The sequence below is a fragment of the Dermacentor silvarum genome, chromosome 8 (assembly GCF_013339745.2).
Source record: "Dermacentor silvarum isolate Dsil-2018 chromosome 8, BIME_Dsil_1.4, whole genome shotgun sequence".
Lineage (NCBI taxonomy): Eukaryota > Metazoa > Arthropoda > Arachnida > Ixodida > Ixodidae > Dermacentor > Dermacentor silvarum.
The window spans coordinates 52,964,242-52,979,063 of record NC_051161.1 but is presented as its reverse complement, the minus strand read 5'-3'; the positions used below and the strand labels follow the sequence as shown (position 1 = coordinate 52,979,063).

The 14,822-nt window shown below is 46.6% G+C and overlaps 1 protein-coding gene across 1 annotated transcript in view; it reads right to left on the bottom strand.

The window, feature by feature from the left end:
- Positions 1-14,822, bottom strand: part of LOC119461235 (uncharacterized) — a 315,477-nt gene that overhangs the window by 93,224 nt on the left and 207,431 nt on the right. Inside the window, exon 6 of the mRNA XM_037722465.2 lies at positions 7,189-7,440. Within this exon, the coding sequence (XP_037578393.1) occupies positions 7,189-7,440 (252 nt within the window). The remainder of the gene's footprint in view (positions 1-7,188; positions 7,441-14,822) is intronic.

Here is a 14,822-nt window from a genome sequence, read left to right as displayed (position 1 = left end):
CAGTCTAACGCCTTTATAACAAAATGCTCTGGACCTCAAAAATCCTTCGTCATACAGGTCACTTAGTTGTAAATGTCGCGCACCGTACCGTCCCCAATGGAGCAGACTAAGCTTTTTTAAGAAACGAAAACCTTTATTTAACATGAATTCAAGAGATACTTACTAAAATATGTCGCTAATTTTGCTTGAGTCTTACACAATGTGCGACTGCAGCACGAAGTTCGCATCAAAGTTTCAACGAAGTTCACAGCATGCTCGGGGCGAAACTAAGGAGCTATACGCAAAGTAAAGCTGCAGATCGTCGAATGCCGCTATCGCCTCCCTTGCTACCAAAATTCTTGGTTCGTTTACAGGGACTTCATCAGTGCCGCCTTCGTTGACATTCGCGTCCTTTCTGCCTTAAATTTCTTTGAAGACGTCGTCGCTCGTTAGTTACGATTACATTCACCACGTCGTCATCAACTGCGACGTATTCGTCAGCCGTCGCACCCGTTGATGCGTTACGACAAGCAGCGTACGACTTGAGCGATTCCCTGGAGAACTACAGCAGGACTACTGTCATCGGCACGCCCTTCAAGTACGTCGCTAGCGCAGACCGCATCTTGGTGACGTCTGCGGGGGCACTAGCGGCATTGCTACGTCGACTTCGTTGTAAAGCAACAAATCAGCTGTCGGGGACGCTTAAATTTCTTAGTTGTACCGGCAAACTCGTTGTACTGATCTTCATTGTAGAGGCGTTCACAATGCGTACGAAAGAAAGAAATTTGGCCGGGACATAATCAATCCTTCGTTATACAGGACATTTCGCCGTACAGGCGTTCGTTGTAGAGGTGTTCAACTGTATTGGGCGTATAATTGGCGAAGGAAGTCAAAGGTCTTGTGAGTTCGGCCCCAGAACTGGACGCTCATGAGTCGTCAAGAAAAAAAAAAAAAGAAGGACAATGAGCGAAATAAAGGCGAAAGAAGTAGTGAGTGAGTGAAAGAGAGAAAAAAAAAAAAAAACAAGAAAAACTTGGGAAACCTAGCATGTTGCTCGTGGGGCGCCCAGTCAAAACGATTGGAGGCAGTATTTGAGTTGCGGGTGTTAGGATATAACAGACTGTGTATTGGAGAACTTAAAGGCTCACAGGCAGCACATCTTATGCTTAGACGCAAGTAGTCGCGAGTGCGCAGGCAACCAAGACAGAAGACCAATGTCGCATCTGCGCAGTGACGTTGCAGATGCGTGTGCGCTTGCATTTATTCTTGCCTTCCAGATTCGCAAGAACGCTTCCCTGAGTATATAACATCAGCGTAACGTAAAGCCAAAGCAGGGGTGCGCAAATTCTGCAACGAAATACGCCATTTTCCGGGTAAAGTTTTTGAGTGATCACGCGCAAATACACAAACCACGTATTTCAAGCCGCCGTACGTCCGTTTTGCGTGTGCTAGTTGCAAGAGCGTGTGTCACGAAGGGCAAATGCGTCAATGTGTATAGGGGAAACAGGAAGACGTCGCTTGTGCGCAAACTCAACGTTGCTCGCGTTTTACGCCAGATGACGTGACGAGTTTCACTGTACCTAAAATAGATCAGGTAAACCGAAGCTAGACGAACGTGTCCGACAGTGTTAAAAGCGTCCATTTTCACGCACGCAAGCAAGAGCGGTATGGATAGCGCGAGGTCAACATATGAGCTGCTCCTATGACTCGAAACTCACGTGAATGGTTGCGCGCTTGTATACGGACAAAAAAAAAAAAAAATAACTGCTAAAGTGTTCTGCGAAAACCATAAATCCATTCATTTGGCAGAAAAAAAAACGTTGGCTACTTATTCTTGGTAAGAAACAGTTTTAGGTCGTCCGTATACAGCACGTTCTTACATGGACGTTCTTGCTGAAGGAAAAAAAAAAAATAGGCTGCATGTTAACATTAATGCGTTTTAGCGCGTCTGACATATCGGCGTCGTTTGCGGATTATCGGGTTGGCGGAGGCGTAAACGTGGGCGGCCGGATGGGTGGAGTCAAATGGTGGTGCAGAGCTCAACCAGACAAACGCAGAGCTAATCTATTGCAGTAACCAAGTGTATCCTACTTCGCTGCTGGTTAAATTTCCTGTAGCGGCGTAATCGTGAACAGGATGTCTTTTTAAATGTGTTGTGTTTTTCGACAAGAACATTCATGGAACACGAAAACCTCTCTAAAGGCATTGTGGTTAGATGAAGCGTCACAAGATTTCGCGGCCAGCTTCCGGTAATCCGGCATTAAACAAAGGCCATTGCCTATACCTGAATACCGGACACGCTAAAACTATCTACTATCAAATTGCATCGCTGCGGAAACCTCTATACACCAGCATCAAACTACAATATACTTGCGTACTGTAAAAACAGATGTGTGACCTTTATGATTAAACTTTGCGCCACCAGGAGGCACCACCAACCCGGCCGTTCACGTTTACATCTCCGGTAACCCAGTTTTCTGCAAATGGCTAACGGTAAGCTGAAACTCCCTAAGGTATTCACAGACACGCTAAAGCTCTCTAATGGAGGCGAAAATTCTCGTTTGTCTTTTTAACTTGACACCGAAACTGAAATTTATGACTCATACTACTACGGCATCGAAACTCGTAGAGTCCCATATGCAGGTTTAGCTTCCTGTTGTGAAATTACGCATGGGTTCTCATTTGTACAGTAAGACCTTCCGCTGCCGCAAGGTACATGACCTTGACAGCGGTGCCATCAGAATGGCAGGGCTGTACGACAAAAATTCTGGCACCAATTTTGGCATTTCCCTAGACTCGGTTCTCACTGGGTGCTAAAATTAAAATGTAATGGCACAATATAAGAAGGCCTAAGGAAGCGAGTGTATGCGTGTGTATGTGGAGGGGGGGTCTGTGGTAACATTCCGTTCCCCACTCTCGTTGCACCCTGCGCACGCCTATGGCGTCTACGATATAGTTTAACGTAGCAAATTTGAATTATATTCTGGCATTTGTGCCGGTCTCGGGGTACGAAAACTACTCAAAATATGTTAAGTTCAGTCTTTGGTTCCTATGAAATGTACAGTGTACGTGGTCCTACTTCATGAGTAAATAAAAAAAAAATTAGCTAGAATCGAGCAGACGTTGCCTAAATCTATGACGCCACGGCGAACTAGCGCTTGGACTTTATGGATGCGTCGCCACTTGTATTTTTTTCTATTTCTTTTTGCGTGTTTCCTAGCTTATCAAGCCACACCTTTTGCTTAAAACCCCTCCATGCATCCACTCGCGGTATGAGCGGCCATTTTGATATTACCTAAACGTAATTTACTAGTACAGTTTCACTTAGTACTCCGCTTTAGTGTCCCTTCAAGCTCGCAAAGAATGAAATATAGGAGAAAAGGAAGGAAAAGGCAAGAGTGAGAGGTTTTCTGTTTACTATTAAACGTTCCCGGATACTACTGTTAAAGCTGCGACCTTGCAGCGAATGAACCAGACAATCATGTGTTCCCGAGTTTAACAGCGTAGACAAAGGATGGTCCAGCACGAGATAAAAAAATCCACCATCAGGGACGAAACTGAGGGCAAGATGCAGAAGTTAATGATAAGCTGTAGATATTACAGTGGTTGCTCGCCTCACTGACTTAATTGAGAGCCTATGCATCGAATTCAAGCGCAATTTAATTAATTTTAAGTGCGACGCACTTCAGGGGCCCGGGCTGTCGGCGTCTCGTGTGATCTGTCTGATCACGCTCCAAACAAGTGCTAAAAACATGGCCAAAACAAGTGCGGAATTGATGAAAACCGGTGCAAAATAAGCTAACATGATTCAGAATAAGTTAAAGGACAGGAATAATCAATCATTGAAGCGCATTAATTAGCAGAAACTCGTTAAAATCGCATACCAGCATTGGATATGCGGGTATGAGCCAGGGACAAGAAAGAAAGAAGGAAACAAGTAAACAAAGAAAGAAAGAAATAGGGATGGAAAAAAGTAAATAAAGAAAGAAAGATAGACGAAAGAAAGAAGGAAGGTAAGAAAGAAATCACGTGTGGCTCATCAGCGGGTTGGATATGTGGGTGTGAGCAGCCGAGAGCAGGAGCGGGAGAGATCACACAGGATCCTGACGCTGCCGTGCAGTGTGCCGCGGCTATTAGCGCTTCTTCAGCAACGGCGCATCAATGCGTCGCACTTCCCCAGGCTTCGCGTAAGTGGAGCTGCATTAGTGCGGAATTTGAACTACACAAGCGCAGGATGCACACTTTTTTTTATTGGTTGTGCTTTTTGTTTTTAATATAACCTTGAAGCAATATACACGGTGTACAAAACAGTAGATAGAAATATGCTACATACACGCCCACGCACACAAACACACGAGAAGAATACATTTTACTGCTGTGCGCGCGTGTGCGTGTGTGTGTGTGTGCGTTGTGCGCGTGCACGCCTGTGTGCTTTGTGTTTTTTTTTTTACTGAACAAGTGTGTTCATTTTCCTTCACTTCCATAGGGTGACAAACAACACACGAGCGGGAAAACATGCGAAGGTCGATCTCCTGTGTTTTCCCTTTTGTTAACTGGAGCGCTCACGCCTAGCAGAGGCTGGTCCCACGCTGTTAAGCGCGTCGCTCTATGCAAACAAGTGACGTGATAGATGGCTGCTTAAAAACAGGGGCGCTATAACTGCCGTCGACAACGAGCGTGTACTGTGCGCTTATACGTGAACGCCGTCAGAGATATACGACGCCTGCTTTTGTTGGGCTTACGCGAATACGTCGTTAGGAGCCGGTGACGGTGGTTCTGGCGCGCGAAATACAACACCTGCGTCGACTCGGTGTGAGAGAGCTTGAGGCCTCAGCTAACTACGTTTTTACGTCAGACACCGAGTCTTTTCTTTTTCCTATCTTTTTTTTTTTCGTTATTCTTCTATAAGAGACCCTTCACAAACATGCTTTTGGATTAACTTGTACAGGCCCAAAATATGAGCGTTAGTTGTTTGATATAAATATAATGTATTGTCATAAAAACGAAAATGGGTTCGCAGATTAGACGGCTAGACGGCTATGTATAGTATTCTAAAGATAACTCTGTTTTCAGTAAGGGTATTCGAATAACAATATGTCCGAATGAAATCGAATATAGAACGTTCGAGAAAAACGACCTTCGGATATCGAATCGAATACCGCATATTTCCAATTTCTAAAAAAGTGAAATTGAAAGGTTGCGTCAGTGATAATTGCTGCTTTAAGCTCAGATGTCATACCGTTAACAACCAGATGTCAGGTCAACTGAGAAGCTTATGAGAAATGACTGAAAGTTAATCACGATGACGACAATCATTACCATCATCAGTCTATGTTTATGTTTACTGAATATCTCTAATTAACAATGTTTTGCGCTATAGCTGATTCCAAGTTATGCCTGCAAATTTCCTAACTTCATCCCTCCACCTAGTTTTCTGCCGTCCACGACTGCGCTTCTCTTCCCTTGGTACCCACTCGGTAACTCTAATGGTCCACCGGTTATCTGAACTACGCATTGCATGGCCCGCCCAGCTCCAGCTTTTCCCTCTTAATGTCGGCTAGAATATCGGCTACCCCCGTTTGCTCTCTGATACACATCGCTCTCTTACTGTCGCGTTAGGCCTAACATTTTTTTCATTTCATCGCTCTCTGAGCGGTCCTTAGCTTGTTCTCGACCTTTGTTATCCTCCAAGTTTCTGCCCCATATGTTAGGACCTGTAGAATGCAATGATTGCACACTTTTCTTTTCAACGACAGTGGTAATTGCGCCCAGCCAGGATTTGGTAATGCCTGTCGTGTCCACTCCAACCTATTTTATTGTTCTGTAAATTTCCTTCTCATGATCAGGATCCCCTGTAACTGACCTAGACAAATGTACTTGCAGAGATGCTACAGGTTGGCTGCCAATCATGAATTCTTGTACTCTTGCCACACTATTCAACATTACCTTTGTCTTCTGCTTATTATTATTTAACTCTACTCTTACACTATCTCCGCTTATAAGGTCCCCAGTCGTTTATTACCACTCGCCCCCAGCGTTGCTGGGGATGCATGATCATATATGTTACGGCAATGACAATAACAAGAATAAGACAATTAAAGGAACGGCAAGTAGCCAGATACACTTAGTAGACTGTTTCGTTTGTTGAAAGAGCTAAGTGCGAGCTACAGCCGCGAGCATCGTTTCAAAGGAATCCAAAGGTGGTGAGATTGACCAAATAAAAGATTGCTTTGCCGAAATCGAGACAACACATTCGTAAGATGTCTAAGACGAGGTGCGCTTACTTAACATACGACTGAAAACTACTGCTTAAGTGATCTTCCCCCTTACGTCACCCAAAAACTCGCGCCTTTGCGTAATAACCGTGGCTCTTCTAAAGTAGTATCGTTTCAAGGACGTACTGCATGGTCCAAGTCACTTCGGAGAACCTTTAGGTAGAGTTAAAACCTCACTTGGAGCAGCAAGTCAACACGTTGTAGCTGTTACCAGGCGCACGTTTCTGCACATAAATATTCTGTCTATAGCTAAACCAGTATTGCAATGTTCCCCAACGAGAATCAGCATATGCACATGCACGTGCATGTGCATATCTATAGGATATCAAGATGGCGATGCGCTCCTCCAGCATGGTCATCGACGCTGGGCTTGTCTGGACGCATCCGGCTAAAGCAAGAGTTGATACAGCAGGACGCCGGTGGTTCATTCTTATAGAGGTACGGACGGTGCCAGCATATCTTAGTTGCACATTATGCAGAGCCTCCTATCCGACGCTTGTACCCCGTTTGTGTGCTTATGTGATCACTGTGTACACCGTGACTATCACTCAGCACCTAGCATGCCACGCGATCAGCCAGAAAACGTCTCCAGCCTATCATTAAAGTCTGTATTCCTTTCCCTCTTTCGATGTGAACGCCCTAAAGCTCTCTATTCCATCTGCTGTTTCTCCCTTCCCCTCTATTGGCATAAACAGCGCTGTTTTGTCGTGATTGCGTTTTAATGGAAATATTTAGTCCCACAGCAGCTCTCTGGGGCCTTTTCAGGTTCCTAGTAACTTTTCAAGCTTTTTTGTATACCTATATCTAAGAAAGACATTTCGACAACGTTTCATAAATGTTGCTTGGGGACATAGGTATTCAGGCCATTTGGGTAGACGTGCGGTTTGTTGGGCCCCGACACACACATCTGTAGTGAAATGCATATAGAACTGACCTTCTGGGGCGGCGGCCCACTGTAGCTGCGCCGCAGCGGCGTCCGGCTGCCTGCATGCCGACGTGGAGGACCCGACGGCGGCTGGCCTGAGCCTGGAGGCCAGGTGGCGCGGCGAGGTCTTGCAGCGTTCCTTCTTACTGCCCAACGTGCGGAAGAGGCGGCCCAGGCCGGTGCCGCCGCCACCACTTCCACCCCCGCCGCCACCAGAAGCCTTCTTGGAGCGCCCGGACTCGGCACCTCCTTCACGACAGTCTGCGCAGAAAGAGAAGGACAGAGATGAGGACGGGTCACCCGTATCAAGGAATGCCTGCAACACCTTGTGTTCCCCGAAGGATCAGTTATAGCCCCCAAAGAAACTTCACGTCTTCTTATTGCATTCTTAAGAGAGAGAGAGAGCAAGGAGAGGAAAAGCAGGGAGGTCAACCAAAAGAGCGTCCGGTTTGCTACCCTGCACTAGGGGTGAGGGAAAAGGGGACTGGTTTGATGAACATGTGGTTGAAACATCGCAGTGATATAGTAAGAGACACTTGGGCGGAGCAATTTCCGGCCTTGATCGTCAGGCTAAACCCGCCTGTTGCTATACAACCCACCACCACCACCCCCACCACCACAACAAGTGCACGCTGCATGACTATCAGGCGTCATTGTCATCATCATTCAACTTTATATCAATTGCATGACGATGGCCTCTCCCAGCGATCTCCAATTTCCGCCGACTTGCGCGAGCTGACTCCGTCCAACGCCTACAGATATCCTAATCTCGTTACACCACCCATTACCAGCCATCCTCGACTGCGCTTCCCTTCTCGTGACACCCATTCTGTAACTTATAGTAGGATAATCGTTATTTGCCTACGTGCATTACACTGCCTGCCGAACTCCGTTCAGTCTCTTTAACAATATCGGCTATCCCCCGTTTGATCTTTAATCGTCACCGCCGTCTTTCTGTCTCTTGCTAAAGAGAAAACTGATTTCACCTGTATTAGTAAATACGCACGTTTCTACAATATTAAAATCACCACTCTTGCCACGAGAAGAAAGCTGGGTAAGCTAGAAAAGGCGCAAGGAGAAAAACAGGTGGCGACGCCACCTTGAAGTTCCCGCACTAGCACGCCGTGACGTCATGAATTTTGACGGCGCCTGCTAGGGCCTAACTAAAGTTGCTATGAGTAAAAATTGAATACATTGAGTTCTACAGAAGCCAGAGATTGAACATGGCAGTTTTGGGGACTTTTTACGGAGGCAACGGCGCCCTAATACGGAAACAAAAAAAATACTTTGAAATCTGTGACGTCACATTGACGTATACGTCACTGGGGTTTCAGCGCGAAATTCAAGAAATGGAGCTCTGACCTTCATTTTCCCATTTGATAATAAATTTGTTATCGCGAAATTGACAAAAAAATTGACGTTGTTTTTTCAAACAATGCTTTGTCAGTCCAAACTGACTTAATATCTATTTAGTGTCTCTTTAACGTTACGCCTGTCATTTTTTGTCACATCGCACGTTGCGCTGTTCTCAGTTTCTGCTCAAGCTTTAGCAGAAGCTAAGAACTAGCTTTTAAGCTAAGGAATAGCTTAATAACGAAGCTAGCTTCGTTGTTATAAGGGCCAAGTTTCTGAACGATACGTTAGTACGGTAGAATGCTACGATTGTACAACTTTTTTTTTTTTTTCTGAGATAGCCGCAAGCCTTTCAGTTATGACTAGGCAATACCTGCTGTACGCGCTTCAACCCATTTTTATTCACCCGTAGATTTCTTTCTCGTGACCCAGGTCCCCTGTGACTAATTGGCGTAGAGAAACGCACTATTGCTCAGATTCGAGAGGCCGACTCACTAACTCCCGTTTTCTGGCGAAGCTATTGAAAATTGCCTCAGTCTTCCGCATATTACTTTTCAAGCCTATACACTCTAAGACTGTCGGCTCAGGTCCTCAATCATTCGTTGTAAGTCATCCCCATAGCGTTGCTTAACAGGGCAATTTTCACCTGCAAGCCAAGGGTGCACGGTAGCAAAACAGAGACAGGATGTGACGTTGCGCCACCCAGAGTGCGTATGGGCCAATTAAGCGCCGCCGCATGCAGCTGCGCGTGCGCACTTGTTGCTTGGCAGAAGCTGGTCGGCAATCCGCGCGTGATATAGAGCGCAAATTATGAAAGAAAAGCGTATAGAGAGCCACTCAAAGAAAGGCGTCAAATGACACCGATCAACGGCGAAAGCTGGCCCGATATGACAACGACGAAAGGAAACGACGCCGAAGCAACGACAAGTATAACAACGACGACAATGAAGGATGACGCGTCGCAGACTCTGGATCGAATGCTGCAGGTTGGGAACAGGTAAAGGCGTCTTTTCTGTACCGCGACCTTCTCTTGCGAGAAAAAAAAAAAAAAGCTGACAGTAACTTAAGTATCCTTACGTGATTTGAATGCGAAATCATGAGGGCTTATCTAAGTTATCACCTTAAATTAAAACTCCACCTTAATCCACCATGCTCTAATCTGTACCAGACTTAATACACCTCAATTTGCCTTAATCCGCTTCAATCTACATCAATCAACCCCAATTAATTTTATCCACATTAATCAAAGTTTTGGGGTGGGCCAGGTCAATTTTTGGGGGGTGGGCCACGGCGGGATTTCGCAGTGCGAGCCGCAACAGTTCCAGCGCCGGGAACGCGACGTCATCACTTGGTCACGTGAGTTTTCTTGCCATCCGATGTTAACGGGGGACGCCGGATCTTTCGCTTCATGGGGCATATAAGGCTTTCGCCTTAAATATGTTGGAGACAAACATAGCGGGAAAAACTTCGGCTGCCACCACCATATCTGCATACATAAGTCACTCCACAATTACACATCTGTAAAACTGCTGAAACCGGAGTCAAGCGCATGAGCAGACAGCACCGACCGCGGCTCGGGGCCTCGATGCTCGATAACCTCAATAACGCCTATTCACGTGGTGCCTGAGGAAGGATGGCGGCCTCAACCAGTTGCAATGCTCCGAAGGAGTTTTGGATGTGCCCATCATGAAATTTACTTCGCACCTTATCCTTTGTTTATGTTTACATTTTGGTTCACACGAGAAAGTACACACAGGAGTGAGTTCCCAAACAGGCAAATAAATATTAGGCACGAGGTCTTCGCAGGCAAGACAGCGTTTGAACAGGCTGGATGTTTTCGAAATGCCATCAATTATCCGATCCATCATACTAGCACACATTTCCGGGTGCAGCGACTAACCCGCGCTCAGGGACCACTGTGTACCTTCTTACACTGAATATTTCGACACAGAACACGCTGAGAAAAGGTCTCTAAGATATGTCTTGAGCTGACATCGGCTATTACTCACCGCACTGACTATATATGCAACGCCGAGACGCGCCTGCACAACAGAGATATGCGTTAGGTCGTGCGGACATAGATTACACACAGCGTAGTAAGTCACAGACAACCGCGTAATGACCGGAAGGATTCACACGTTTGATTGAGGTGAAGCGCTGCGGACCATTAGCGGACGCCCCTCCAACCACAGCACATGGATAATTTATACTTGTAGGGCGACCTCGAGCGCCCACTCACAGGAACTTCTCGTTCACGAGCCCACGCAGAACTAAGGCGCAACAGAAGCAACGAATGCGCCAAGCTATAGAGGAGCGTACAAACGTTCCTTGTGTACTCTCTGGTCATCGCCACCATCCTGCATATTCATACATCTGTCCAGTGGCTGGCGAGATGATCTGGCAGAAGCGACCGTTCCGTCCCACACTCGTATACACACTACACGACGACTCCCCAACTATGCGTGGGCCTCCCGGAGCTGAAACGGGAACAGCATGGACGCCGGCAGCGACGGATGCGCGCGCTGCTCCACTTAGTAAGGTGCAGCACTACGAAAAGTACAGCAGGCGCAAATTTAACAATGGCCGCTAGAAGTGCATACCACGAGAAACACAATTATACGAAAGCGGGGAGGTTTTCTTGAATGCCTCACTCCGAAATCTTCCAAGCTCCTCGACCTAAGCACAGCTGCTTGTTTTCAAAGAAATACGACGTGCGTAGGGAACAAATAAACGAAGATACCGAGACAACGAATAACATCTACGGAAGAATTTATGCATCCGTCTACTATTAAAACGCAGTGTACATTCGCGTTCAATATGAGCTGCAACACGGTGCCCGTGGTTGAAGGGCCACCCAAGGATGCGCGGCGGCGCCAACACACGAATAATTTTGAGTAGTAAACACCTTTGCAATTAATGCTATTAATTAAACCAGCTTTTTTTGTTGTATGTCGGCGCCACCATGCAGTCTTAGGACCCTTGAGTTTCCATAGTACTTTCGAGAACCCGGAGTTCTTTAACGTGCACCCAATGCACCGTATACATGAGGCTGCATTGCCATCTCAGCCACCCCGGCGGGTGCTGAACGGAACTATACAGCGATTAAATGTAGAGCTGCCGACAATGACACGGGTATTACGACGGAGAGGATGGTGCGAGAGAAAAGGAGGAGGGAAAGTGGAGCACGGCCCTCAGTATACCTACGGCCGTCTCCCGATCTGTCTGCGGTCTGTCTACCCTCGCCAAAAGCGTCTCGCCAAAACACCCTCCCCCCCTCACTCCCCTTTCCCCTCCTTACTGTAAGTATCCCGACCTCCCTGACACGCCCACCGTTGTCCCAAAGCGCCAACATAAGCGCGACGACCCCATTGCGACGCGGATCCCTTTAATAGTAGTTCCAGTGGCCGAGCGTCGCCGCCGATTTGAGAAGGCGGAGGAGGAAAGGTGTAGGCGAAGGGGGAGTGGAAGCCGTCGTTTCGTCAACGGTCTCTCGCTGTCGGCGGGCACGGCGGAACTGTCAAGAACAGAGATTTACGACCAAGGCGAGTGTGTATAGGAACGCTTTCGGCGCGGTTCATGAACTGCCAGCTCTTTTGTTCGCGGTTTGCAACAGTAGTGATTACTTGGGCCACAAATGTGGCCGGCGGTGCCGGACAAAAAGATGAAATTGTTATTTTAGGTTAACAAAAAAATAAATAAAAAAACGTTCTTGATGTCTGCTTCTGTTCAAAGAAAAGTTGCGGCGATAGCGGCAAGGAAATAAGAGTTTTGATCGTATCCAAGCGATGCAGTACGTGTCCGCGTAAGGAGAGCAATCGTGCGTGTGACGACAACGACAAGATGACAGCACGATGGCGACGACGATGGCTTGACGTTGGTGGCATAACGACGACATATGATGGGCTTCTTTCCCCGCCTAACGGCGGCACGGCCAACCACAAAAGATAGATAGATAGATAGATAGATAGATAGATAGATAGATAGATAGATAGATAGATAGATAGATAGATAGATAGATAGATAGGTGATCAGTTTGTGAGGTCGGAGCGAGGCCAAAAGCGCGAGGCCGAAAAAAAAAAGTTCGCACATTGAGTTTATTTAAAAATAAAAGAGCGATTAAGAGGTCTGGACTCCGGCTGCTGTGAAGTCGTTACCTCTTTCGTGCTTTTGCTTTTCGTACAGAGTCGTGTCATTGATATCGGTACGTTGAAACAAGGTTAGACGAAAAAAAAAAAGATTCCACACAGCAAATAATGCCCTATTTACAATGCCCGCAGAAAGCAACGGTCCAAGAATATAGAGAGCGCCGGACTACCCCATCATTCTAAACTTGACACACGGTTCTCAATTTTTTGCTGGACACAAAGCGGATAAGTTAACCGCACATGTGAGGTGTCCTCATCTGGTTCACCACCAGCACAGATACTGATTCAACGCGTCCTACTTAATGTAGGAGGTGGTTGGTGAAGGTCACACCTAGCCAAAGTCAATGAACCAAAGTTTACACCATACGTCTCTCGGCAAGTTAACAGGAATTCTGAATTTTAGTTTTAGTTCGCGGTCCACCGCATAAAGAATGGCCATCTTTTCGCTGCATCGGCAAAGCACGTTGACAAAGACCATTCCATGGAGAATTTCTTCACGATGTGTCTCATGTCATCGCTGAAAAGATGAATAACGCACATTTAAGCGTAATTCATGGGGCCGTCCCTCCTTTTCATCTGCACGGCCGGTCCCGGATAATCCAATGTGGCTGAGCACCCACTGAAGCACCACATCATGTCCACGGGGTGCCGCGCGCTGTGCACACGTTCCGCAATTGAAACAATAACTTGACTGCACGATGTCTCGGTGTGGATGTTACTCAGAAGCTCTAATACCGACTTCGAGTCCGAGCACCCCTCTAATTTCTCAGGTGCGCGAATTTCGGCAATAAGCTTCGTTGCTACTGTACGTATGGCACATTAGTCTGTTATAGTAGGGACAACTTTAACCGACTGCACTCGAGACCGTTCTCTGAGTCAAAGATACTCGGACCGTGGCCACATCCGTCACTGGGACAAAAAGCGATTCGTGCACTAGTACAGTACTTGTAGGGCACCGGTTTGAGAGACCGCTTATAGTGTACCTGTGCATCCTCCCACGTGCCCTCAATGCTCACTCTCTTCCTCTTTCTATTCCTCCTTACCCTTATGCCCTAGTGTAGGGTAGTAAACCGAACGCTCGTCTGGTTGACCTCCCTGCCTTTCCTCTGCCTTGCTTTATCTCTCTTTCTCTCTCGCTCGCTCTGTCTCTGCTATAGTGGACGCGGTGTTAAGCTAAAGACGCAACCTACCGCAAAGACGCAAAAAAAGGCAAGTAATGGCAATGGTGGTCGCTCAACAAGGCGCAAGGGATGCTTAGTATTCAAAATGCAATCTTTTTTCTTTCTTACTGCGGCGGCCAACTGAAAAAAAAAAAAAAGAAAAAAGAAAGCGCTATCAATGACGCGATTCTGTACGAAAAGCAAAAGCGCGAAAGAGGTAACGACTTCACAGTAGGCGGAGTCCAGACCTCTTAATCGTTTCACGCTGCCGCAAGAGATTGTAAGGAAATAGAGATTCGACAAAGACGGCGGGGCGGGACAAGTGGAAAGGAGGCGCGATACCTTTGTACCAGAGCCTCTATCTGTAGGTATAGTTCCGAGAACTTCGAATACATTGGAACAAAGAAGGGCGGATATCAGTGACGTCCGCGCGTTCGAATGGCTGTTCGACGTGTAACAAAAGACGCGCGGCGGCTGTTTCTGGGCCGCTTGTATATGGAGCACAGAGACAATGCAAGCAACCACTGGAGAAATTTACAAAACGAAAATGATTACTTCGCATACAAAGGAACAGGTTTGGCGGGAATAGGAATACACGTGCTAAATTGAGTTGCACTTGAAAGATTCGGGAAATGGGCTTGTTGGCAAAAGATAGCACAGTAAAACAACTATAATAAACGAAATAAAAGGTGAAGAAGAAAACAGAAGAGGCAGAAGGCATATGGACAAATGAAGTAGATGGCAAGCTAAACAAGAGGCAGCTAGACATGCAGACGAAATAAGAGACCGAAACGAAACAAAAGATTGGCGAACTGTACAGACGGCGCAACAATGTTCTATATGCACTATAGCGATACATATACGGGGATGAGAAGATAACAATAGGCTTAAGCAAGGATACATCTCCTCGAACAGCAGACAAAAGCTTTATTGCACGCGCATCGGCGTCTGGCTTCTACTAGATTTAAACTTGTTCGTGCAAAAT